This window comes from Sinohyriopsis cumingii, chromosome 10, assembly GCF_028554795.1.
Source record: "Sinohyriopsis cumingii isolate HCF-2022 chromosome 10, ASM2855479v2, whole genome shotgun sequence".
Lineage (NCBI taxonomy): Eukaryota > Metazoa > Mollusca > Bivalvia > Unionida > Unionidae > Sinohyriopsis > Sinohyriopsis cumingii.
Genome location: NC_142970.1, coordinates 35,943,280 through 35,970,876, shown reverse-complemented (window position 1 = coordinate 35,970,876; position 27,597 = coordinate 35,943,280). Strand labels below are relative to the sequence as shown.

Below are 27,597 nucleotides of genomic sequence, written 5' to 3'. Positions count from 1 at the left end.
ATATGCTGATGGACGGATAATTGATGAGAGACAACACACACTGGATGTTGGGCCATACTTCAAGCATATGCTGATGGACGGATAATTGATGAGAGACAACACACACTGGATGCTGGGCCATACATCAAGCATATGCTGATGGACGGATAATTGATGAGAGACAACACATACTGGACGCTGGGCCATACCTCAAGCATATACTGTTAGATGGATAACTGATGAGAGACAAAACACATTGGACGCTGGGCCATATCTCAAAACATATACTGATGTACAGATAACTGATGAGAGACAACACATACTGGACGCTGGGCCATACTTCAAGCATATGCTGATGGACGGATAATTGATGAGAGACAACACACACTGGATGTTGGGCCATACTTCAAGCATATGCTGATGGACGGATAATTGATGAGAGACAACACACACTGGATGCTGGGCCATACATCAAGCATATGCTGATGGACGGATAATTGATGAGAGACAACACATACTGGACGCTGGGCCATACCTCAAGCATATACTGTTAGATGGATAACTGATGAGAGACAAAACACATTGGACGCTGGGCCATACCTCAAAACATATACTGATGTACAGATAACTGATGAGAGACAACAAATACTGGACGCTGGGCCATACTTCAAGCATATTCTGATGGATGGATAATTGATGAGAGACAACACATACTGGACGCTGGGCCATACCTCAAAACATATACTGATGGACGGATAACTGATGAGAAACAACATTCAATGAACGAAGGGCCATAGTTCAAGCAATTGTTCATGGACAGATTTCTGATGACAGACAACACTCACTGGAAGCAGGAACATATATAATGCTCATTTAGCCTTACAAATAGATCAATCTAAAATGCCATCTTCTGTGAGCAACACACTTGTGTGATTTTGCCACAAAGTTGCTGTTTGAACCATGGGTAAAGAAAAAAGCCATAGCAAAACAGAAAGTATATTTTCCCTTTATACAATGCATGTTCAGCACTGAACACAATAATTATGCAAGTGAAAGACAAATGTTACAATACACAATCATCAAACCCATTAGAACAGAATCACGATCCAGTCAAACCTGTTCATACAAGTTATCAATACGGGGGGGGGGGGGGGGGAGGGGCGGAAATGTGGCATTTATTAACGGGTGATCCTTATAAGCTGGCAGAGTCACTCTTAATTAGAACTTTCCATAAGCTGACAAAAAGTCACTTAATTAGGGCATCTCATAAGCAGTCAAAAAGTCATAATTAGGATTTTTCATAAGCAGGCAAAAAGTCATACTCAATTAGGATTTTTCACACCTGACATTAAACAGTGTGCTTTATACAGCTGATACTTGCATCTGGTGTGACCACATATATTCAAGCACAAACATTATCAAAAAGGTCATTATTTGACCATAAAAGATTACTTTTTAAAACTGGAATTAAATTAATCATGGATTATTTTATTGTGATCAGATTAAAATCTCTGAGGAGGTATTTTATCCATTAGTGGTTCCAGAATAAAAATATTCTTGTCCCCAAAATTCCGCTAAAGAACATTTTTCTTTACAAGTAGAGAAGTAGATTATTTCGTATATGAGTACATACGACCTTTCTGCTACTTTTTCACACACACACACACACACACACACACACACACTCTCCTCAGTGCCTGAAATGAGCTAAATGAGCTACCAAAGGTGTGACATACGGATGTATGGACACTATACTGCCACTGCAAAGGTAGTGGGTAAGCAAATGCATCAGGAATATATCAATTTAATAGTACATGCCAAAATTAAACAAGTTTACACAACAAGGAACGTAACATGATGGCAGTAAAATTATTCTGAAAGCAAAACCGGAAAATAAATCAAGCAGATAGGATAATAAAGCTCTAACAGAAAAAGGTATTTCACTCTTCTATCAATGATGCAACTCATAATCAGCTATTCATTGATAAACGTATCATTGACACACTGGAAGAGTCATTCCTGTCTAATCAAAAATAAATAGTTTGTATCATAAAATACAAATAAGTAATACAAATTCTAAAACTAATTTGGAAATAGCATTCATCTGACAATCAAATCAGATGAGTGGAATTAAAATCCTATGAAAAACATTGCACACAAATATAAATGTGAAAAAAGAAAAAGAAAACTACGAGCTGAAACAGAAATATATGATTACTAAGCAAACAGCTTCTTTATGTTCCAGCATGGACTCGCTGAGAAAATATGTTTGTGTTACATGAATACAATACATGAAAACATTAATTCAAAAACTTCATTGGATTGACAGAGAGATAGCTCAATAGACAAGGATAACACTATATACCTCTATGTTATTTACAATGTGGCATACAAAAATCCATGTAAGGCTAGCTGAATAAAAATTAACACAAGAGTGTTAGTCACCAGTCAAGAAATGTAAAAAATCTTTAAATCCAAAAGGTAACATAAAGATATTTCTGTGAAATACTCTTTGTTAAAAAAAATCATGAGGGAGAACTTTATTTATGTAAAGTCCTCCATCATAAGAAAAATATATGGGTCAACAGGAGCTGCATTTTATAAAATATGTTGATACAAAATTACTTGTTTTGGAAGCCATAAACATGGCTCAGATGAACCAACGAAGTGGATGAACAAGGTTTGGCAACACAGATTTACAGTAATTTATATGGAAAGGAAGGAAGGAAGGTAGGAATGAATGAATGCACAATAATGAAGTGCATTGACAATATGAAGGAATACACAATACTTAAGTGCTTTGACAATGAGCTCAGCACAAAATCATAACAGTAATGCATGCACAGTTAGAACATTCTGAAAATTTGCTCACATCCTTTTATCATTCAAACAAACAAGACGCACAAGTAATACTAATATCCCTCATTTGGCTTGCATCATAGCTCACCGGTTTACATTTTGCTAAGCAAGCTTGTATTATAAAAAGCTTGGTAAAAGCTCATTATGTTGAATTGTTATTTTAAATCATGCCGATGTTAAATAAATCTCAACTTGTACAAATACATCTTGTGTAAACTATCTCCCAAACTTCCTATGTTGATTTTACAATAGTGTGATAAAAATGACTTCCAAAGATAAGGCATGATGAATGTGTACTTGTGTCATGCTTTAAGTCATCTAAAATCTCTTAAAGTGACAGATCAAACTTTGATTTGTAGAGTCACATGACTTTCACATGAAATAATTTATCACTCGTTTATTTTTAAAGGCCATGATACTCTTGATAATTAAAATTCTTAAGTGCTTCAAGAGGAATGCTTATTGGGGTATTTTTTGTATATTTATTATTCAAAGCAGATACTTACACACAGCAAAACAAGCCAACTATCAAAGTTCTGTTAAAAAGAATTCTCTGCCCATAAATTTTAAACTTGGGCATGGTTTTTAGAAGAAATAGGGTCTTGCTGGAGCAAAATCAGTATTATAATAAACACAATTACCTGCAAGGAATTATCCATATTTTGTAAAGAAATTATGATCCAGATAACAACACTGCACATAGTATATATGCACTTATGCATTTCCATAACAATATGTCTATGTAATATATTTTTTCAGTTACTGGCATAAAAAACAATTAATTTTCAGTCATCAAGTTTTATACACTGTTCTAATGAAATTTACCCATGTTATACTCTAACACTGATTATTTTTTTAAAACGAGTTTGCATACTTATTGGAAGGGAAATAACTCTGTAAACACAAACTTGTGATTCCTAATAGCCAATATCATGAGTTACTTCCCCTGTAAAGTGTTTTGTTTACTTTTGTGGGTTTAATGTCATTTATCAGCACAGCTTTATGGCAGCCAGTATATTTGGTGGAGATATATACCTGGGAAAACCCTGGGTAGAACCACCTACCTATGGGAAGTTACTGGCAAGCTTTCCTACATAACTACATTGTCTGGGCAGAGACTTGAATATTTGTGGAGAGAGGGGAGATGTGAGTGATCTGCAAAGGTGAGTGCTTTAGACCACTCGTCCCTCTGGACCCCCAACTCCCACCCCGAAGAGAGAAAACAGGTATTTTGAAGAAATTCTGTTCAACTACAATGCATACAATTTGAGAACTATTTCTAACAGCATTGAATTTCATCAATATTCACAGATCTTGCACATAATAAAACTCTCGGGTCATCTTGATTATTTAAGTCATTTACAAAAGTTTACTCAGAATCACATGAATAATATAATCTCATGCGCAGAAACAATCCTATGTAAGATGACATCATTAATATGAGTGAATCTTACCAAACTCATGTGAGCTCTTGGTCATATACCTAATCTAAAGTGTACAAAAAGTATGGCCTCCATAGAGTAACCAAGCTCTAACAACCATATACAAGATCACCTCATTAATATGCATTGTTCTCATTCATTTCTAACCCCATAGAAGGGCTTAATGATATACACGTTAGCCCAGATATCAGAAATATGAATTCCAGAAAGGCAAGCAACCACATGCATAATCTCCTCAATAAATAATTGTGCCTCACTCATTCCTTGATGACGAAAGCATACAATCCAATTTTTCATCGAATGCAGATCAGATTCTAGTGTGGCAATAAACTACTAGAATAAGATACATGATAGCCACAGTAATACACGTGGATCTCACTCATTGTCTAACTTGTAGATATTTATGATATCAGCATATATTCCCTTTATTCCTAGTTTGATGAACGTCAGATTAGATTATGGCCTCTAGAGTGGCACCATGCTCTGCCAATCATATGTGAGATTGAGTCATAAATATGCATGTATCATATTCAAACTTGTCCAGGATATTAACCTATATTAAAAGTGTGAACAAAATCAATCACAAACATGGCCTCTGGAATGGTAATAAGTCTTGACTGATGGGTGACAGACAAAGGGACAAACCATAAGCTCAATTGGCCTTACAGTTAAGTGTTGATGGCTGGGTGATAGAAACAGGTTCACATGGCCTTACAGCTAAGTGTTGATGGCTGGGTGATATACATAGGTTCACATGGCCTTACAGCTAAGTGTTGATGGCTGGGTGATAGAAACAGGTTCACATGGCCTTACAGCTAAGTGTTGATGGCTAGGTGATAGACATAGGTTCACATGGCCTTACAGCTAAGTGTTGATGGCTGGGTGATAGACACATGTTCACATGGCCTTACAGCTAAGTGTTGATGGCTAGGTGATAGACATAGGTTCACATGGCCTTACAGCTACGTGATGATGGCTGGGTGATAGACACAGGTTCACTTGGCCTTACAGCTACGTGATGATGGCTGGGTGATAGACACAGGTTCACATGGCCTTACAGCTAAGTGATGATGGTTGGGTGACAGACACAGGTTCATATGGCCTTACAGCTAATGTGATGACGGCTGGGTGATAGACAGGTTCACCTGATTTACAGCATGACCTGGTCTTTTTCATTAACTTATATCACAGGGTGTGGCTTTAAAAATCACTTCTCCAGCCTGTGCCCTGGAGGAAGTTTACAGCCGAGTCATCTAATTATGGTGTGCATTGTTTATACTGGCAAAACCATCTACAAACTATACTTACTTTTTTCAGCAGCTCAGAAAGCTACATTATTTGCAGTGTTTGTTGCATTCTGAGAACAAAAACCTTTAAATAATGCAACTGCAAATCAGGGTCTATACAATTGTTTATACATGATTTCAAACAAACAACACAGATCCTGTTCTGCTAGTTTATTATGCAACAACAGATCTGGGTCTTAACTGTTTTCAGTTGGGAACTGGCAATATATGGGTAAATATTGTATTCCAAAAGATTAACTAGTGAGCAACCAATTGTGAGGGGCATATAACAACAGTGATATCTGTCAGTCCTTAAACAAGGCAGTTTCTGTAACATAACTTTAGTACGTCATGGTCTTTTTTGTCAAACCTTATGATGTGATCAACCCATGGACAGTGGAAGAAGCCTATCAGTTTTGAAGCTGTTTGGTCCAAGATCAAGGTAACCAGATATGAAAATGAGATCTTCCTTTCTGCATGACAAATCTTTTTTTATTGGTCTCATGTTCATACAATTCCAAAGGTAGACTAAACTAAGACTTGAGTTGATGGATGTGTGACAGACTACACTAAGGCAGGAGTTGATGGATGGGCAACAGACTACACTAAGGCAGGAGCTGATTGTGTTGCCAGGAAGTTAAAAGGCATATTCACTGGAGCTGATACTGTAATTCTTTAGTGTTCCACTTCAATTTTGTTTGAACTTGATGGGCAGTCTACACCTGGGTAGAGGTGCCCTCCTATTGATTCTTAAGCCCAGAGATCAAAAGTCAAAGTCACATGCGCTAAAACTGTCATTGTGGGTTGCATGTGACAAGTCTAATTTCTTGACATTTCCAGACAACCAATTTTTATCAAATTCTTTATTGCATTACATCTCATGCTAGACAGCTCTCTACTAAATCAATGATGGACAGATCCTACATTAAGGTCACCAGCCATGAAACTTACCAATTTGTTAATTATTATATCTGCAATAGCTACAATCCATCATCCACTCTTATGATGGTTACATAGTTTTGGATGGAAGGTTCTGCTTTCATCAATGAGATATATCACTCTTACACTGTTTCTAAGCTATAGTTGTTAGTGTGCCTGAGCTCACAAATCCACATATGTGGCATGAGTCAGTGTTATTTTTAAGTCCTGTTTAATATACCCAAGAAAGTAACACAGCAACTCAGTGTTGGTGTGACACATACACTGGCAGATTTGATGGTAGCATGTGAAAGTGTATTGTAATGAGAGCCAGAAAATGGCCTTTAAAAAGCATAGAATGGAGAGTAGGTCAGAGTGACCCAATTTTATTGTGTAACACTTTCATTCCAAGTTTAAAATAGCAAAATAAGTGTAAAGGCATTGAAATTAGAGTCTGGACAAGTTTTTAAGCACTCTATATTAAATAATGGAAAAACCAATCACAAGACCCCACTTTGGTCAGTGATATGCTTTTATCACAAAAGCATATTTTCTAAGTAAACTAGGTTTCTCCAAAAATGTTTACCTGATCATTATAACTTCAGGGATATAAACATATAACCTCCTGATTCTCAATGAAAAGCATTGCTTCCAGCTATATCATACAAAGGGCAATAGCCCTTGTCCATTACCTCCCATGACACTAACAGGATCAACAAGTCTTCTCACATAGCAGGGAGGTGGAAGGGTCAAAGTAATGTGATTGCAAGTACATAGTTAGTTGCAAGCTTACAGTTAATGGCCCTGTTGCAACTCCACAGTTAGTTACACCTCAGATAGTATATGCAGCTCTCTTGTCAGTAGCAATATACTCCAATGCATTTTCCAGAGTCTATTTGTATCTTGTATTTTCTTTATTCATTCAACTTTTGACTTCTGATGGCAATCCAGGCCAGTTAATTGTTAAAACTGGGCAACATGTGAAGTTTGTCTGGTTTACGCACAAATTATCCAAATTTTTTTTTCAAAACAAGGAGTATACTGAACTGATTTTCAGATGGTCTCTGTTCAATATTAACGAATGAACAGTGAAAGCTTAAAAAACTGGTGACATCTGGTGACATCATGAGGAGGTAATGGGCAAGGGTCATTGCCCCCTGTCTATACAATACTGATGGAAAAGATACATTTTGTCCCTTTTAAAAGATGGACTCAAGAGGTAGTAGATTATAGCTCTAATGTTAATTGGGAATGTATTTGAAGGACAAATGTAACATCAGTGAAAATGTAATGGCCTTACTAGTATATGAGAACTCCTTTTAAATTAAAACCTTTGCGTGATGAAAGCTGGTCCAAGTGATAGTACAAGTGTATCACATAGATTCAACTTAATATACATTCATAATGCAAGTTTGATGTCAACAGGTGTGCTGAGGAGGAAACAGTAAATCTAATAAAGCCCTTAATTGTACACTTGGGTGTATATATATATATATATATATATATATATATATATATATATATATATATATATATATATATATATATATATAATACACAACTTCTTCAAAAGGTCATGCCACTGCCACACAAAAATCATTTACTTACAATAATTCATTTGATCACTCAACATTAAAGAAATCATTTAAGAATTACAGTTCCAAACCAATGCATTTAACACATACCATGAAAACAACTATGACTGTTTATGATTCAGCAAACATTTTTTTAGGGCATTCTGACAGTTAATCCTAACTGTCTACACAGTTTCTAATAGACAGTGTAATTCATACAAAAAGCTTTCCATTTGTAAGGGTGGGTACAGTACTGCATAATAAGACACAACATTCAAATATAAACAAAAATTACTAAAGGAATAATTAATGACAACATCACAGAAATAGACAGAAAATTTCAGGCATTCATATATGTACACAGTATATACACACAGCTGTGTCTTACTTATATTTAAAATGGAAATCAATTTCTTTTGTCCTTCAAATATCACACATGCACGTATGCAAGAAAAAAGCCATAACGAATGTGTCATTTGTTTGGATTACTCCGAGTACCTGCACATCTATTGAGGAGTAACACATGCCCAATGGTAAACATGTGGACACAATGGGTCTATGGTAGATCACAGTCAGTGTTCTTATATGACTTAAGAAAAACTGAACTGACAAAGAGCTGCTAATAATGCCCTAAGAGTAGACCTGGATCTATGAAATTGTCACAGCATAATTCCCTCATGGCAAATCTGAGTCTATGGCTCCATCAGAGCATAATGACTTAAAAAAAGAAATGGGTCTATGGACATACCAAATGCTCTGACAGCAAATCTGGGTTCTGTCAGAGCATAATTCCATTATGGCAAATCTGGGTCTATGGTTCTGTCAGAGCATAATTCCATTATGGCAAATCTGGGTCTATGGTTCTGTCAGAGCATAACTCCATTATGGCAAATCTGGGTCTATGGTTCTGTCAGGGCATAATTCCATTATGGCAAATCTGGGTCTATGGTTCTGTCAGAGCATAATTCCATTATGGAAAATTTGGATCTATGGTTCTTTCAAAGCATAATTCCATTATGGCAAATCTGAGTATATGGTTCTCTCAGAGTATAATTCCAAATTCCATTATGGCAAATCTGGGTTCATATGTGTGTGTGTGTGTGTGTGTGTGATTTGGATTTTTTATGTAGCTCTAACAATTTTTTGGTAACATTGCTACGATGTCTGTAGTGTGGCAGTTTATAGTGATGTCTAGACACCAGGCCAACCAGTCCTAACACTAACCTCTTAACGATGAGTGCCTAGCGAGGCAGGTGTTAGTGCCATTTTTAAGTCTTTGGTATGACTCGGCTGGGATTTGAAGCTTCGACTTCCTGCATCCAAGGCAGGCACTGTAACCACTAGGATACTAGAGCAGTCACAAATCTGGGTCTATGATTCCATCAAGACATAGTGACCCGACAGAAGAAATGGGTCTATGGACATGCCAAAGCAAAATGCTCTGATAGCAAATCTGAATCTATGGTCCTGTCAGAGCATAATAACCTGATAGTGTCTTTGGACATGCCAATGCATAATTTCCTGATAACAGATCAGGGTCTACAGATCTGTCATAATGTCCTGACAGTAGATCTGGATCTATGCTGCCTACACTTCAGATTAAAGAAGTAGAAACATTTTGAAAATCCATGGTTGTCCGTGGACAACCATTTGAAATCTTGGTTCCCAAGCAGTTTTACTTGTTGACCAGTGAATTACTGATAGATCTGAATTCCTAAAAATCTGTAAACTGTTGTCAGAGATTTGTTCTATCATCAGCAGTTGCTGTCAATCCTGCTCAGTATTAACCCCTTGTCTCCCCCCCCCCCCCCAGTTGGTCAAAATATTGCTATGGAATTGCCAATATGCTTACAATCTGACACAATCATTTTTCCAAGTTACCTAAAACATACTCAGTAATGCAGATATCATGTCAATCAGACAGGCATGTTGACAGTAAAGTTGGGTGCATCATAATTTTTGCAGGATTAATTAACTTTATCTTTCCCATGTCTTTTTAAAATTACGTAACTGTTTGCTGGGAATACATTTTTTTTAGCAAAACCAAACCTGGATGGGAACTAACAGAAAGGGCTAGTGGTTATAATGACAGATGCCTCAAGTCAACTGTGTACCACTTGCCATGTACATCTCACATACGATGTTTAGGTCAAATACCAGTTTAAGTGAAAAGAATTACTTTATAAAGTCTGAATATTCATTCCTAAGCAGTAACATCCAAAGTCTGAATTGGGCATCAAAACATCAAAACATCAGAGCCACTGGACGTCTGGCAAATGTAATAAATTAATTTCTAATGCATATATATATATATATATATATATATATATATATATATATATATATATATATATATATATATATATATATCTGATTATGGTAATTAGAAGCCAAAATGTAATCAAAGTATAAATATATATGAAGGTGCAAGTACATTTTTTGCAATGCAGCAATCAATGATTTTCTCTTGTACCTGCATTACACATGTATATCTAGACTACTACAGTTACCTAAGTGGTTAGAACATTCGCTTCAGATGCAGGAGGTCACAGGTTCGAACCCTGACAAAGCCATACCAAAGACTTATAAAAAAGCTACAAGCAGCTTCATCGCTTGGTGCTCACTTTTAAGAGGTTAGTGTTAGGGTTGGTTGGCCTTATGTCAGAATCATGTGACTGGGTGGGACATAATGCTACGTGTCTGCAGAATGACGCTCTAGACTAGACATCACTACAACTGGCCACACTGCAAACATAGTGGTATATCAATATTATTGTTAAAGCTATGTTAAAAAATCCAATACACACACCTGCAAATGTATGTCTGTGTGCCTTTGTCGTTTTAGACAAACTTACGAGTTGAAATCTGCAAAGAAATAAGATTAACTTCTCAACTGCACTGATTTGTTACTTAAATTTCATTGGAATCAAAGTATTACATTTACAGACTGATCTCTGATCCTTGGTGGAATCAAAGTATTACATTTATAGACTGGTGTCTGATCCTGGTAATTAATAGTCCAAACGCAATCAAAGTATTACATTTATAGACAGATCTCTGATCCTGGGTGTTAAAGTCCAAATGGAATCAAAGTATTAGACTTATAGACTGGTGTCTGATTATGGTAATAAGAAGCCAAAATGTAATCAAAGTATTACATTTATAGACTGGTCTCTGATCCTGGTAGTTTGACATCCAAATGGAATCAAAGTATTACATTTATAGAATGGTCTCTGATCCTGGGTATTATAAGTGAAACACAGGTCTTCACATTACTTATCTGAGACCAGAAATTGTAAGAAAAACATAACCCACCAGAATAACACGTGTTCAAAATGTTACATACCAATATTACTAGTACCTATAAAATGATCAAGTGTCCTGATAATTGGTAATGTGTTACGTCTACTGTTAACTCATTTGAGATCTTCAATGTAATGATAAATAATTGTACACAATACTTGTAACTCACCATCAGTCCAGCCAGTCTACGCACGTATTTAATCAATTTGAGATCAGCATAAACTAGCTTCCTGGCATAAAGTGTATTAAATGAGTGCTTATCATATGCTGGTGTGTCGACAAAGGACAAACATTCATGAGTATTTTTTTCTTTATGGATTCAATCCAACACGTTGGAAGTAATGACTGTGATTACTTAATTAGCTGATTTGTAGATACCTGTGGATTAAGGCAGTCACTTCCTGATAACCCACAACACAGCTACACATTATATATATATAATTCAGACATCCTGTTGCAGGTACCCAAAGGACCAATATAATGATCAAACATTTGTCACTGAAAAAAACAACAACTTTGTATGATTTTTAAAATATAATCATTTTTAAATGGTTGCTGTTGTTGTTGTAGGATTTAATGCCATTTTTCAGCACACGATAGGCCATATATGGCAGCCAGTATTAATGATGGAGGAAGAACCCGGGAAATCCACGGAAATAACCACTGACCCTCAAGAAGCTACTGGCAGCTTTCTCACATACCCACACTGGCTGAATCTGAGATTCGAATCCTTTAAAGGGTAGTTTTTGGTTGCATTTTATTTAGGGGGCTCAATGTAGTTGCTCTCTTTGGTGCTAGCTGCAGACAGCCAGTCAGATCCCAGCATATGGCATTTATGTCGTTGACTGGTGTACTGATTTTCTGGACAAAGTCACATTGACTTCTGTGTATAAAAATAGCAAAATAAAAAAAAGGGTTGGATTTATATAAATTTGCAAACAATACTTGTACTGTATTTTGCTCCAGTCTGTGCAAAAGTAGAAAACAATTTTGTGGCAGTTATTTTAATTGTGCAGAAATTGCACAATCACGTCTTAGATGCAACCAGGTATGTCTACCATCCTGACACTAGAAAGCATAAGTTAAAAGCAAAACATATCATAAACATGATTCAGCAAAATCTGACTAGGAAAAATATTATACAAACCCTTCAAAGATGATGAAAGCTACATCAATTACCTTTTCAGAAATGACTTAAACCAGAAAAAACAGAACTAGAGGCTGGCCATGGCCTGTATGTCATACATGTCCCCATGATAACTTTAGCATTTAATTAGCTAAAAAAGATTAATCATTACTGCTTATTGAAAACTTGTGTTATAAAATACATGAGTCTGTGTCCTATGATCATATGAAATAAAGAAATTATTGACAGAAAAAGCTGATCCAGTTCTGATTACCCTTGATTTCAGACATCAAAGAAAAGATTATCTGCCCCAATAAACACTAATTTTACTCCTATGTCAACATATTTAAGGGGTATATCATGTTTTAATCTTTATATCTGAGAATTTAAATTTTCAGGTAGGTAGGAAAAAATAAATACTGCACAATTATTTTGCTTGCCCCTGTGTCCAATTCCATATTCATAATAGGGAATGTGCTCTGATGCCCTCTCCCTGTTTTTATGCTCAAAATACCCATCAAAGGATAGGAAGGTATTAGGTAACTCAGACAACAAGCATGAAGGATAAAAACTTCTGTTTCAGCTGAATATACCTATTGATGACACCAAATTTTAATTCAACTGAATATTCACACTGATGACACCAAATTTTAATTCACCTGAATATTGCCACTGATGACATCAAATATTAATTCACCTGAACATTCCCAATGTAGACACCAAAATTTAATTCATCTGAATATTCACACTGATGACACCAAATTTTAATCCTAAATATATCTACTGGTGACACCAAATTTTAATCCTAAATATATCTACTGGTGACACCAAATCTGAATACAGGTGATGCTAGGAGTGACAAAAAGTAATATGTCATGCCAAATCTGAATACTGGTGATGCTAGGAGTGACAAAAAAGTAATATGTCATGCCAAATCTGAATACTGGTGATGCTAGGAGTGACAAAAAAGTAATATGTCATGCCAAATCTGAATACTGGTGATGCTAGGTGTGACAAAAAAGTAATATGTCATGCCAAATATTGTGTTCCAAAAGTAATATGTCATGCCAAATATTGTGTTCCAAAAGTAATAGGTCATGCCAAATATTGTGTTCCAAAAGTAATAGGTCATGCCAAATATTGTGTTCCAAAAGTAATAGGTCATGCCAAATATTGTGTTCCAAAAGTAATAGGTCATGCCAAATATTGTGTTCCAAAAGTAATATAGGTCATGCCAAATATTGTGTTCCAAAAGTAATATGTCATGCCAAATATTGTGTTCCAAAAGTAATATGTCATGCCAAATATTGTGTTCCAAAAATAATATGTCATGCCAAATATTGTGTTCCAAAAATAATATGTCATGCCAAATATTGTGTTCCAAAAGTAAAATATTGTGTTCCAAAAGTAATATGTCATGCCAAATATTCTGTTCCAAAAGTAATATGTCATGCCAAATATTGTGTTCCAAAAGTAATATGTCATGCCAAATATTGTGTTCCGAAAGTAATATGTCATGCCAAATATTGTGTTCCAAAAGTAATATGTCATGCCAAATATTGTGTTCCAAAAGTAATATGTCATGCCAAATATTGTGTTCCGAGGTCAACTAACATCAGAAGTCAAATTTGCAGGGTAAGTATCTCGAATGAAACAAAGCTATCCATACACATTTATTTAATATTAAATATATTCATTTTATTAAAAAATATACTTCAACTTAAAACAATTTTGGCATTCCCTATTCCAATGCATTTCAGCCAGCTGCATTCTAGGTCAACAGAACTTGAAAACCTGTTTTTTGTGCTTCTGTCTGAATTTGAATTTATTAGAAAAATGACATTATGCTAAGTAAAGTCTGACTCGAGCAATATGACTTAAGTTTGTAGAAAAGCATCAATATGGGCTGCCAAGATATTCCTGAAAATCTGATTTCTCATTCTAATGTTAGTTGACCTCAGAACATGTTACCCAATACTGTTTTTTAGGCAGTAAGATGGTGACCTAAAAATGCAAATATCGGGATCAGTGTAAGACTAGTTGCTGTCCAAGGTATACAATTTTACACCTAATTGCAATGTGCAAATGATTCTCCATTATACATATATGAAAATCTTCACCAGTGTGGAGAATTAGCAGTATGCTAGTGATCTTATTTCATCATTATAATATATGAATAAATACATTAATATTAAATATGATTAACAAATGAGAGAATAACATACCATCCTGGAGGCTTGACTTGAACTAAGATCAACATGTATACAGCATTGAGAATTCCCTTAAAGTATAAATACCATATGCCCACATAACATGAATGTTCCTGCCAAAATGGTGTGACTATCCAGATGCCTGGTTAATAAAGCCTGGGTATTTAATTTAAAATAAAACAACAAAAATTGTTCCATTGATTATGTATACAAATTAATATCATAAATCATAATTATAAAATAAATGGCTCATCTACAAGCATTTAGTCAATAATAATTTACCTTCAACGCTGGCTCATTTTTTTTATGGTGCAAAGACTTTGGATTAGCCTACTGTTGTCCCTGATCTGTGTCACTGCATTATGCCAAGTATTGTTTTAAGCTTATGTGCCTTTGAAACATTTTCTTGGTGATAAGCCTACTACAGTAGAATGTAAATAGTCTGGTCCACCAGGAATTTAGCAGCTAAAATATACTTCCATGTTTAAAGGGAGTTTTTGTTTTGTTTGTTTAAATGTGTTAAATTAAATTTTATGATAGAAATTTGTTTTGGTTTTTGAAGTACATCGGTTTTGTTAACTGGAGAAGAAAAAAATGCTTGTATTAATTTAGGAAATATTTGGGACCTCCCATAAAATTTCAGTTTTGTGGGAACTCCTGTAAACCAAGGGTTTGGTTTTGAGGAATTTCACTTGCTTGAGATTCATTGTTACAACTATTTGCAGTAACTTTCATGTTGTGTGTAATTTATTTTCAAGCTTCAAAAATTCATGAATTCTGTAAAATATTAAGTTCAATTCTTGAATAGGGTGGCTCTATGAAATCACCCTATTCAATCTAATGCTGGTACCCATCATCTCTACTGCCAACAACTTTTGTATACATTATACATATGTAGACTGGTCATCTGTCGCTATTTGCATTTGCTCAAAGAATGAGTCCATATCCTGCAAGTTGACTGGCTCCTCTGCTTTAGCTTTTTGTGAGCCGACTAGTTCTTCAGCTGTAGTGATCTCTAAATCTATATTTGGGTTATTACTGTTTTCTTGAAGATGAGAAACTGGCTCAGTCCTAGGGCAAAAGTTTGAACTTACAGTTCTGTCAAATGCTACATTTGGTTCTTTTTTACAAAATCTATTTTTACCACTTAGTGGCAAGTCCGAATGAGTTGGCACTTTTGTGTTTGATTGACAGTGTGATTCCTGAGAGTTATTTCCCATGAGCAACTTGTCCTGCAAATTCAGTTCTTCTTTCATTGCTTTTGTCACCTGAATCAGATTTTCTGTCATTTCCTGAATTGTCATTCTTTGGTCATTTCCCTGACTTGTACTATCTTCAGTCGTCACCCCTATGACCTTTGAATCAACATTCCCTTCAAATGCTCCCTCCTCTGCCTGCTCCTCACACGAGTAAGAGTCTGCTGTTGTGTCTGTCCCGGGGGTGTGATCTGAGTACTGGGACCCTGAAGGAGGTACACAAACCCATGCCTCTATGATCCCCGACTCAGAGAAATCCTCTGATCCAGGGCTGACTATAGAAAACACCTTTTCATCCTCTCCAGGAGTGTTGGCTGCAAACAGGCGAGCTGATTTCTTGTAAGAATACGTTTTTGGCCTCTCTGTTTTGCAAAATTCACTAAGATCTTTGGAAGAAAAGTCTTTTGTTTTATCCTCATCCTGTAGATAAATATTGGATACAGAAATATCCTTTATTGCACCAAAACCACTTCCACCTGACAAAAGCTCTGGATAAGAAATGTCTATCTTTTCTGTACTCAGCAACTTCTGAAGCATGTTCCCTTCAATGGGAATATCCTCATAATCATTTCCATCATCAACCTGTCCATCAGGGTCCAGCAGAGGTTGAGGCATCCCACCACATGCCCCTAGGCTGTCATAATTATCTCCCTCAAATGTCAAGTCTGTAGCACTCTGGCTGTCTGATTTCACATGTTGAGGAGAAAGGGAAGGCAATCCAGGTCCACTTGGTGGACAATTTGTGCAATCACTGTGATACAAGTCTTCTACACTTTTGTTGGGAACACGACTAACTACTGTAGACTTGTTATCAATGGTTCTAGTATATTGAGCAGCTCCTAACTGCTTGTCATTAATCACTTTCTCTGCATCAACTGTGTCTGGACCTTCTGTATCTGGAAGGAATAGGGATGGAGAATTTAATTTCTACTGATTGAAAGCCATACAGACTTACCATATTGTTTTGAAATGATCCCTTTTCAAGCTTAGAATCTTCAGTTGTGTTGCTTAGTGCATACAACACTTAGGGAATAAAAATTCAGAGGTTTCTTGCTACCCTGAATATTGTACTTTTGGCTGGGCCTGAGAAGTTGATCATAAACAAGTAGTCAACTTTCACTGTTGCTGTTTTTCAGAACATACAAAGCATATTAATTTTTAAGCTGTTTTTTGGAACACTCCATATTGTTATCAACCCAAATAAATTTTTAATTAACTATGAAAGAAAGAAGATGAGTGAGAACTTTCTGAAGACCCCAACTGAAATAGACTCAAATCCTTCATTATAACTTCATGGTATTTGATTACAATATAAAACTGAAATGGACCCACGTAATGTATTAGAATGTATGAATAATTATATGTAATATATTAAATATATGTATATATGTGATGTATTAGAATGTTTGAATATTTATATGTAATATATTAAATATATGTATATATGTGATGTATTAGAATGTACGAATATTTATATGTAATATATTAAATATATGTATATATGTGATGTATTAGAATGTATGAATATTTAAATGTAATATATTAAATATATGTATATATGTGATGTATTAGAATGCATGATTATTAATATGTTCTATATTAAGATATATGCATATTTATTTGTAATGTATTAGAATGTATGAATATTTATAAGCAATGTATTAAAATATATGTATATATGTGATGCATTAGAATGTATGAATATTTATATGTAATGTATTAAAATATATGCATATATGTAATATTTTAGAATGCATGAATATCTGTATATAATGTATTAGAATATATGCATATTTATTTGTAATGTATTATAATGTATGAATACTTATGTGTAATGTATTAAAATATAGGTATATATGTAATATATTAATATTTATTGGCAATGTATTAAAATATATGTATATATCTGATGTATTAGAACGTATGAATATTTATATGTAATGTATTAGAATGTATGAATATTTATATGCAATGTATTAAAATATATGTATATATCTGATGTATTAGAATGTATGAATATTTATATGTAATGTATTAGAATGTATGAATATTTACATGCAATGTATTAAAATATATGTATATATGTGATGTATTAGAATGTATGAATATTTATATGTAATGTATTAGAATGTATGAATATTTATATGTAATATATTAAATATATGTATATATGTGATGTATTAGAATGTATGAATATTTATATGTAATATATTAAATATATGTATATATGTGATGTATTAGAATGTATGAATATTTATATGTAATATATTAAATATATGTATATATGTGATGTATTAGAATGTATGAATATTTATATGTAATATATTAAATATATGTATATATGTGATGTATTAGAATGTATGAATATTTATATGTAATGTATTAGAATGTATGAATATTTATATGCAATGTATTAGAATGTATGAATATATGCAATGTATTAAAATATATGTATATATGTGATGTATTAGAATGTATGAATATTTATATGCAATGTATTAAAATATATGTATATATGTGATGTATTAGAATGGATGAATATTTATATGCAATGTATTAAAATATATGTATATATGTGATGTATTAGAATGTATGAATATTTATATGCAATGTATTAAAATATATGATGTGATTTGGATATTTAAAGTAGCTTTAAAAATTGTTCAGTCATATCTCTACGATGTCTGCAATGTGGCAGTTTATAGTGATCTCTAGCACTGGGGCATCATGCTGCAGACATGTAGCATGATGTCCCACCCAGTCACATTATCCTGACACCAGGCCGACCAGTCCTAATACTAGCCTCTTAATGCTGAACGCCCAGCGAGGCAGCTGTTAGTACCATTTTTGTAAGTCTTTGGTATGACTCAGCCAGGGATTGAACCCATGACCTCCCGGATCCGAGGTGGATTCTCTAACCACTAGGCTACTGGGGCGGTGTATTAAAATATATCAATATTTATTTGTAATGCAGACCTGCCAACCCTGATGAGTCTGTCTTAGTAAGGCAGTTGATTTTTTTCTATAAGACTGACCAGTTTTCAGTACGGTGTAACAAAATATTAATAACTGCTCTTGAAAAACTGTAAAAAGTAATTAAAAGTTTGATGCAGTGACAATAAACATTATGTTCAACTGGAAAGTTTGTCAAGTATGCGTAGACTTTATTTACCACAAGTACAGTTGCACAAACTTTAGTTCCAAACCCTATGCAACTCAATGGCTTGTTGCTATCTCTCAACTTGATGTAATTCTTGGAAATTCTTTTTCCATTTCACATGATGACGGCAATCATATCTCCCACCATGATACATACTCAAATTGGCATGTGATGTCCAATAAATGTAATTGTGTCCTTTCCAGCTTTTATTCACAAGAATCTGAATACTCCTTTTTATTCTTCTGCGTTGATTATTAACACTTTTTAGAAGCTTATTTTCCCTTTCATCTTAAACATGCATCACTTCTGGATGCCATTTAAAATAAATTCTATAATCAACAGTTTGATAATGCAGGAAACTTTGCATGAACAAACAGGTGCAGTTTAAAGTGTCTGGGTTGCTGCTGTAAAGTTAGTCTGGTTCCCTGACTTATTTCACTAATCCTAATGTGAAAACTGGATTCATATCAAACAAGGATTAACCAATTTTCCGGATTTTTCATCAACTATCACTTTCCAGTAGTTTTTGCTCGTATGCCATAAGTCCGTATTTTAAGGGTAATTTCTGTAAGACTTACGGCAGAATTTTAAGAGTTGGCAGGTCTGGTAATGTATTAGAATGTATGAATATTTATATGTAATGTATTAAAATATATGTCTATAAGTAACGTATTAAAATGTATGAATATTTATATGTAATGTATTAGAATGTACATATGATGTATTAGAATCTATGAGTATGTTTGTGTGATGTATTAGAATGTACAAGTATATATGTGTCATGTATTAGAATGTACAAGTATGTATGTGTGATGTATTAGAATGTACGAGTATATATGTGTGATGTATTAGAATGTACGAGTATATGTGTGATTATTAGAATGTATGAGTATGTATGTCTAATGTATTAGAATGTATGAGTATATATGTGTGATGTATTAAAATGTATAAGTATGTGTAATGTATTAGAATGTACAAATATGTATGTGTGATGTATTAGAATGTACAAGTATGTATGTGTGATGTATTAGAATGTATGAGTATATATGTGTGATTATTAGAATGTATGAGTATGTATGTCTAATGTATTAGAATGTATGCTTATGTATGTGTGATGTATTAAAATGTATGAGTAAGTATGTGTAATGTATTAGAATGTACAAATATGTATGTGTGATGTATTATAACGTACGAGTATGCATATGTGATATATTAGAATTGAAATATTGGTATAAATTGTATTTGTTAACTTTGTACGAGTATGCATATGTGATGTATTAGAACTGAAATATTGGTATAAATTGTATTTGTTAACTTTTCCATTAAGGACCATATAGAAGGAAGATTAATGTTATGTTTGTTATTATTATCATTATTCAGCACTGAATGATGAATTAAGTTTCTTATTGATAATAGGACATTATAATCATGAAATATGATGGCAATCTAAAGACCTTGATCTTCACAGTTACACTTGTAGCCAAAAATGATTTCCAGGAATTAAAAATAAGAACATTTCTTTCATGTAACTACTTAGTGTTGAAACCATCTATGATATTCTTTTGCAATAATAAGATCTTTAAAAATTAGTTGCTGTGTTGGACATACTGAATGTCAGACTGGCATCGATTTAAGATCAAGTATGTAACATAAGAGGACTTGTGGTGAAAACCCCATCTCAATATGTCAGACAAATCATCCAGGGACAGTAGTAACATCAAAATCTTAAAGACAGTCATCATGGCATCAATTTTGGACTATGTAGGAATATTCACTTAGGTACCATAAGAAGTCTATTGGTGAAAACCCAATATTGATATATCCATCAATACTGACAGTTATTCTGCATCATTTTTATTTAGGACCAACCAGACACAGACCTATCAAAGCTAATAAGACAGTCTCAGCAAAGAAGTAAATTTTTTCACATATGTTATACCAGTTTTTAGTAAGGTGTAATAAACTATCATGATATGCTAGGGTCAAGTTGGAAAACATGCACTTAAAATGCTTAGAAATGTGTTTCAAGACAGATGCAGAGGTAGTATACAACATGTTCAACTAAAATGATCGTAAAGTGGACTTAGACCTTAATCATCTGCAGTACAGTTTCACAAACTGCAGTTCCAAACCCAATGAGCTCAATGGCTTCTTGCTATCTCTCCACTTGATGTAAGCCATGGGTTCTTTTCAAATTCATGTGGCGACAGCAATCATCCCTCCTGCTATCAGACATACTCAAAATCAACATGTCCAACAAGTTAAATTGTTGCCCTTCCTACCCTCCCTCCAAGACTCTGAATGTTCCATTTTTTTAATTCTTCTGTACTCTTGAAAATTTTTAAAAGGCACATTGTCATTACATCTTGTACATGTATCACTTGTGGGACACCACTTTTGTAAAGAAAATTCTACAAGCATCAGCTCGATGATGTAGAAATTTTGCATGAAGAAAAGTATGCAGAGTTTTTAGCATCTGATGTACACTTGTAAAGATAGTCTGTTTCCTTGCTGGCCAAGTCCATGAATCTAATATGAAGCTCAGATCTGAATCAAATATGGATAAGCCAGAATCTAGATTTTACTGCAACAATCACATTTCTGTAATGTTTGCTTTTTTTCTTTCTTCATAAGTTTGTATTTTACAGGTGATTTCCATCAGACATATGGACAAATTGTAAGAGTTGTTAGGTCTGTTTTAAGGGTGATTTCCATCAGACATATGGACAAATTGTAAGAGTTGGTAGGTCTGCCGGCATCATAAAAAGTCTTTTGATGAGAATCACAAACAGAAATGACCTTCCAATTATAAGTATCATTGAGATTTCAAGATGGCCAAAATGGTGGCTTTAATGGACATAACATCAGCACCGTTTTAAATTAGGACCAATCAAACATCATACAAAGTCTTTTGGTGAAAACTACAAGTTGATATCACTTTCCATGCTAGTGCAGTAACAATACCAAGATTTTGAAAAAGGCTGTAATGGTGACCATATTAGGCATAAGATTTTCACTATTTCCATTTAGTATCAAACAGACATCATATCTTTTGGTGGATGCACGATGTTGATGTGACCAGCAATCAAGGAAAAGTAGCCATAATTAAGACTTTCAAGAGGGCCAATGGACTTCAGATTGGCAACCATTTTCATAAAACGTTTTCTGGTGAAAGACCCCATGTCAATATTACTTTCTGTTCAGGAGAAGCAGCAAAAACAAGACTGTAAAGATGGCTGCTGTTGCAGCAGTATTGGACCTCAGGCACCATTTTAATTAAGGAACAACTAGACATCACAAGAGGTCCTTTCACTGATAGGACCATCATTTCAGGAGATGCAATAACAAGACTTTCAAGCTCAGACATCATAACAGCATCATTTTCATTAGGACTAACAGGACATCATAAAAAGTCCTCTAGTTAAAACCCCCATGTCAATATGACTTTCTGTTTAACTGGAGTAGCAACAACAAGATTTTCAAGATGGCTTCTGTGGTGGCCATACTGTACATCAGATTAGCACTTCTGTGCTGGCCATACTGTACATCAGATAAGCACTTCTGTGGTGGCCATACTGTACATCAGATTAGCACTTCTGTGCTGGCCATACTGTACATCAGATTAGCACTTCTGTGCTGGCCATACTGTACATCAGATAAGCACATCTGTGCTGGCCATACTGTACATCAGATAAGCACTTCTGTGCTGGCCATACTGTACATCAGATAAGCACTTCTGTGCTGGCCATACTGTACATCAGATAAGCACTTCTGTGGTGGCCATACTGTACATCAGATAAGCACAATTTTCATTACAATCAACTAGACTACATCAGAATTCTTTTAGTGAAAACTCCAAGTTGTTGATATGACCATTAATTTGGGGGGAGTAGCAGTATGAAGATTTTTAAGATGGTCACTGTGGTAGCCATATAATGTTTGTCCGAATGGCACTCTTTTCATTCAGGGATAAATGTGTGCGTCAAGTTATCATGGCAATTCTCCAACTAGTTTAAAAGTAGGAGGAATAACAAACTTGTGTGATAGACAGACAATGAATGGGGGACAGACAATGGACAACAGAACATCCCATAAGCTGTTCCAGTCATTGAAAATTTACATGAGTTTGATGGCTAGAGATGATTTTACCATCTGGGAGAGATATTGATGACAACTCCAGCATTTTCTGTAACACGAGATCAAGTCTCTCTGCAAGGTCAATAGTATCATCTTTGTCTCCGTTGAAACTGTAACCACGAGAATGATGTTGCTCTCTGATGGTTCCCTGATCTCCAGATGCTGCTACATCAATAGGACTTCTGTTCTCACTAAAAGATGTTACATTCTGCCTGCAAAAGTTAACAGAGAAAATGAACACTCATGCAATTGTCAGTGAAATGGAACTCAGTCAAGGTATTACACTATATAAAAAGGGCCTCAGCCAAGATCTTACATGATATTACAATATGCCTCTGTCAAGGTTTTACAGGATAACTAAAAGGGACTCAGTCAAGGTATTACAGGATAATTAAATGGGACTCGGTCGAGATATTACAGGATATTACAATATGCTTCAGTCAAGGTATTACAGGATAATTAAATGGGACTCAGTCAAGATATTACAGGATATTACAATATGCTTCAGTCAAGGTATTACAGGACAATTAAATGGGACTATGTCAAGTTATTACACTATATTAAAATAGACCTCAGTCAAGATATTACAGGATATTACAATATGCCTCAGTCAAGGTATTACAGGATAATTAAATGGGGCACAGTCAAGGTATTACACGATATTTCAATGTCTCAGTCAAGGTATTACAGGACAATTAAATGGGACTCAGTCAAGGTATTATATGATATTACAATATGTCTCAGTCAAGGTATTACAGGACAGTTAAATGGGACTATGTCAAGTTATTATACTTTATTAAAATGGGCCTCAGTCAAGATATTACAGGATATTACAATATGCCTCAGTCAAGGTATTACAGGATAATTAAATGGGACACAGTCAAGGTATTACACGATATTTCAATGTCTCAGTCAAGGTATTACAGGACAATTAAATGGGACTCAGTCAAGGTATTATATGATATTACAATATGTCTCAGTCAAGGTATTACAGGACAGTTAAATGGGACTATGTCAAGTTATTACACTTTATTAAAATGGGCTTCAGTCAAGATATTACAGGATATTACAATATGCCTCAACCAAGGTATTACAGGATAATTAAATTGGACTCAGTCAAGGTATTACACGTTATTACAATATGTCTCAAAGTATTACGGGACAATTAAATGGGACTATGTCAAGTTAATACACTTTATTAAAATGGGCCTCAGTCAAGATATTACAGGATATTACAATATGCCTCAACCAAGATATTACAGGATAAATAAATTGGACTCAGTCAAGGTATTACACATTATTACAATATGTCTCAAAGTATTACGAGACAATTAAATGGGACTATGTCAAGTTATTACACTATATTAAAATGGGCCTCAGTCAAGATATTACAGGATATTACAATATGCCTCAGTCAAGATATTACAGGATAATTAAATGGGACTCAGTCAAGGTATTACACATTATTACAATATGTCTCAGTCAAGGTATTACAGGACAATTAAATGAGACTCAGTCAAGTTATTACACTATATTAAAATGGGCCTCAGTCAAGGGCCTCAGTCAAGATATAACAGGATATTACAATATGCTTCAGTCAAGGTATTACAGGATAATTAAATGGGACTCAGTCAAGGTATTACACGTTATTACAATATGGCTCAGTCAAGGTATTACAGGACAATTAAATGGGACTCAGTCGAGGTATTACACGATATTACAATATGTCTCAGTCAAGGTTTTACAGGACAATTAAATGGGACTCAGTCAAGTTATTACACTAATTAAAATGGGCCTCAGTCAAGATATTACAGGATATTACAATATGCCTCAACCAAGATATTACAGGATAATTAAATGGGACTCAGTCAAGGTATTACAGGACAATTAAATGGGACTATGACAAGTTATTATACTATATTAAAATGTGCCTCAGTCAAGATATTATAGGATATTACAATATGGCTCAGTCAAGGTATTACAGGATAATTAAATGGGGCTCAGTCAAGGTATTACATGTTATTACAATATGCCTCAGTCAAGGTATTACAGGACAATTAAATGGGACTATGTCAAGTTATTATACTATATTAAAATGTGCCTCAGTCATGATATTATAGGATATTACAATATGCCTCAGTCAAGGTATTACAGGATAATAAATGACATTCAACCAGGAGTATAGAAGCAGCTATAACAACATTTTCAGTATCACTACCTTGGTACAATTTGACTTTATGCAAGATGACAGATCACTCCACCTACCACATCACGTGACATTACCACCTGTTAACCTCCGACAAGCATGCAGTATTTGGCAAAGAAATGTTTCAGTTTAGGTGATATGTTTATTAAAAATTATTTGAACTGTTCCTAAATATGTAAAATCATAAAATTCCACAAATTATACTGCAGTAGACAATATTTATATTTACAGTTCAAGTTTGTATAGTAATAACCTAAGTGTTTTATTGCAGTAAATAATATAAATACATTTTAAAGCTGCTCGAGAACTTATTCATGTAAAAGGAAATTCACTCCAAAAGATACTAATTTATTTAGTATATAATTTTATCCTTATTAATTTTATCTGGCTTATGTCTCTTCTGCCTTGGAAGTAAATGAAATAAAAATTAATAAGAAAATCATAAATAATTGCTGGTTAGAAGTATACTGTTGTACATAATAATTTTAAAGTTCTACTGTGTTCATCAGACGGAATTTTGACCAATGATGTCTGCTGCTGAAAACATGTAAATCTTTGCCTAATGTATTGGATAATAAAAATCTGAAAGCAATGTTTTTGTATTCCATTTTTACATTTTTGTATCCCCACCCCTCCTTCAACCCAGTGAAAAGGTAAAGAGTCATTCAAGATTAAGATGATTAATGTGTAAATTTTCAAACTTAAAAGTAATATAGTATACATCAAAGTCTGAAAGTTAGGGGGTTCTCTGCCCATATTCTAGAAATGTTTATTTTTACATATCTTTTTCAATTTCAACTTTTTTTTTCTTCAAGCAATCGATGAGACATGCTTTTCTACACTTTTATGGAAACAAACATGTTGTAATTGCCATCAATTGTTTCCATATTCAGCTGACTGTACACATGACCACAGAAAATCTTTATCCATCAAAGTTCTGTCTACGTTTTGGAAAAGGACTAATTCTAATTCTTCCAGTTAGACAATCTGGATATCAGCTGTCAGAATTACAAGGCTACCACAAAATTCTTTTCACCCTTTTCGATAAATCAACAAATCATTGCAAAAGTTGTAAATACTTATCATAATCAATTCATTATTGCCACAAGCAGCTTGTCGGAGGAAAATGGCAGACAACAATGCCTGGAGGTGTGTCTAATTTATGTTTGCTGATTGGTTAATTGATCAGTGTGATTGACAAGTGGCGATAGGTAAATTTCATTTAGAACCAACTGCATATTATAAGTTTTGAATTGAGAATCCCACGTCACTATATTTAAAAATTTAGCAGAAAAAGTGAAAACAAGATTTAAAACATGGGTACCACAGGAGATCTGATGAGCACCATTTTCATTTAGGATAGCAGCCATACCAGATGTCAATGTTGTACCATTATAATTTAGGATCAACTGGATATCATATAAAGTTATTTAGTGAAAACCCTGTGTTGATATGACCATCTTCTTAGCAGAAGTGAAAATATAAAAATTGTCAAGCTGGTCACCATGGCAGACAATACAGACTATCTGAACAGCACCATTTTCATTTAGAAGCAACCTGGTATCATAAAAAGTCTTTAGGTGAAAACCCCATGTCAATAAACATTCATTCATGGCCATTATGGGATATTCAAGTGGTGCCATTTTCTTTTAGGACAAAGTAGACATCATAAAAAGTCTTTGAGTGAATATCCCATTTTGATATGACCAGCCATAAGAAAGATGCCAGATCATTCAGGGCCAACTAAACATCATACGTCTTTGGGTGAAAATCCCACTTGACACAAACATCCATTCTGGAAAAGGAGCCATAACAAGCTTTCCAAGATGGGTACTATAGTTATATTCAATGTCTGATCAGCACCATTTTCATTTACAACTAACTACATATTCAGATATCTGTGTTTGTAAAGTTTCATGGCAATTCTCCAAGCAGTTTAAAACGAACAGCAATAAGAAACCTGTGCTACAGGTAACTGAAATAGACCATAGTATGTGCTCCAGGACTAACAGAGCCAAACAACAAGCAAATGCAGTGATCTCCCCCACCATGGTGATGTCACAAAATGAACTTGTTGAAATCTGACAATGACCTCTAAGACAGAGCTTTAAAGTTACTGATCAGATATGAGAAACAACCAA

General features: G+C 34.4%; 1 protein-coding gene across 1 annotated transcript in view; it reads right to left on the bottom strand.

Moving 5' to 3' along the window:
• Positions 1-969: 969 nt before the first annotated feature.
• LOC149789872 (ankyrin repeat and IBR domain-containing protein 1-like) overlaps positions 970-27,597 on the bottom strand; it is a 138,253-nt gene continuing 111,625 nt past the window's right edge. The window contains exons 22-23 of the mRNA XM_089971879.1: positions 23,263-23,462; positions 970-16,849 (exon numbers count right to left, since the gene is read on the bottom strand). Coding sequence (XP_089828005.1) covers positions 15,582-16,849; positions 23,263-23,462 — 1,468 coding nt within the window. The 3' untranslated portion in view covers positions 970-15,581. The remainder of the gene's footprint in view (positions 16,850-23,262; positions 23,463-27,597) is intronic.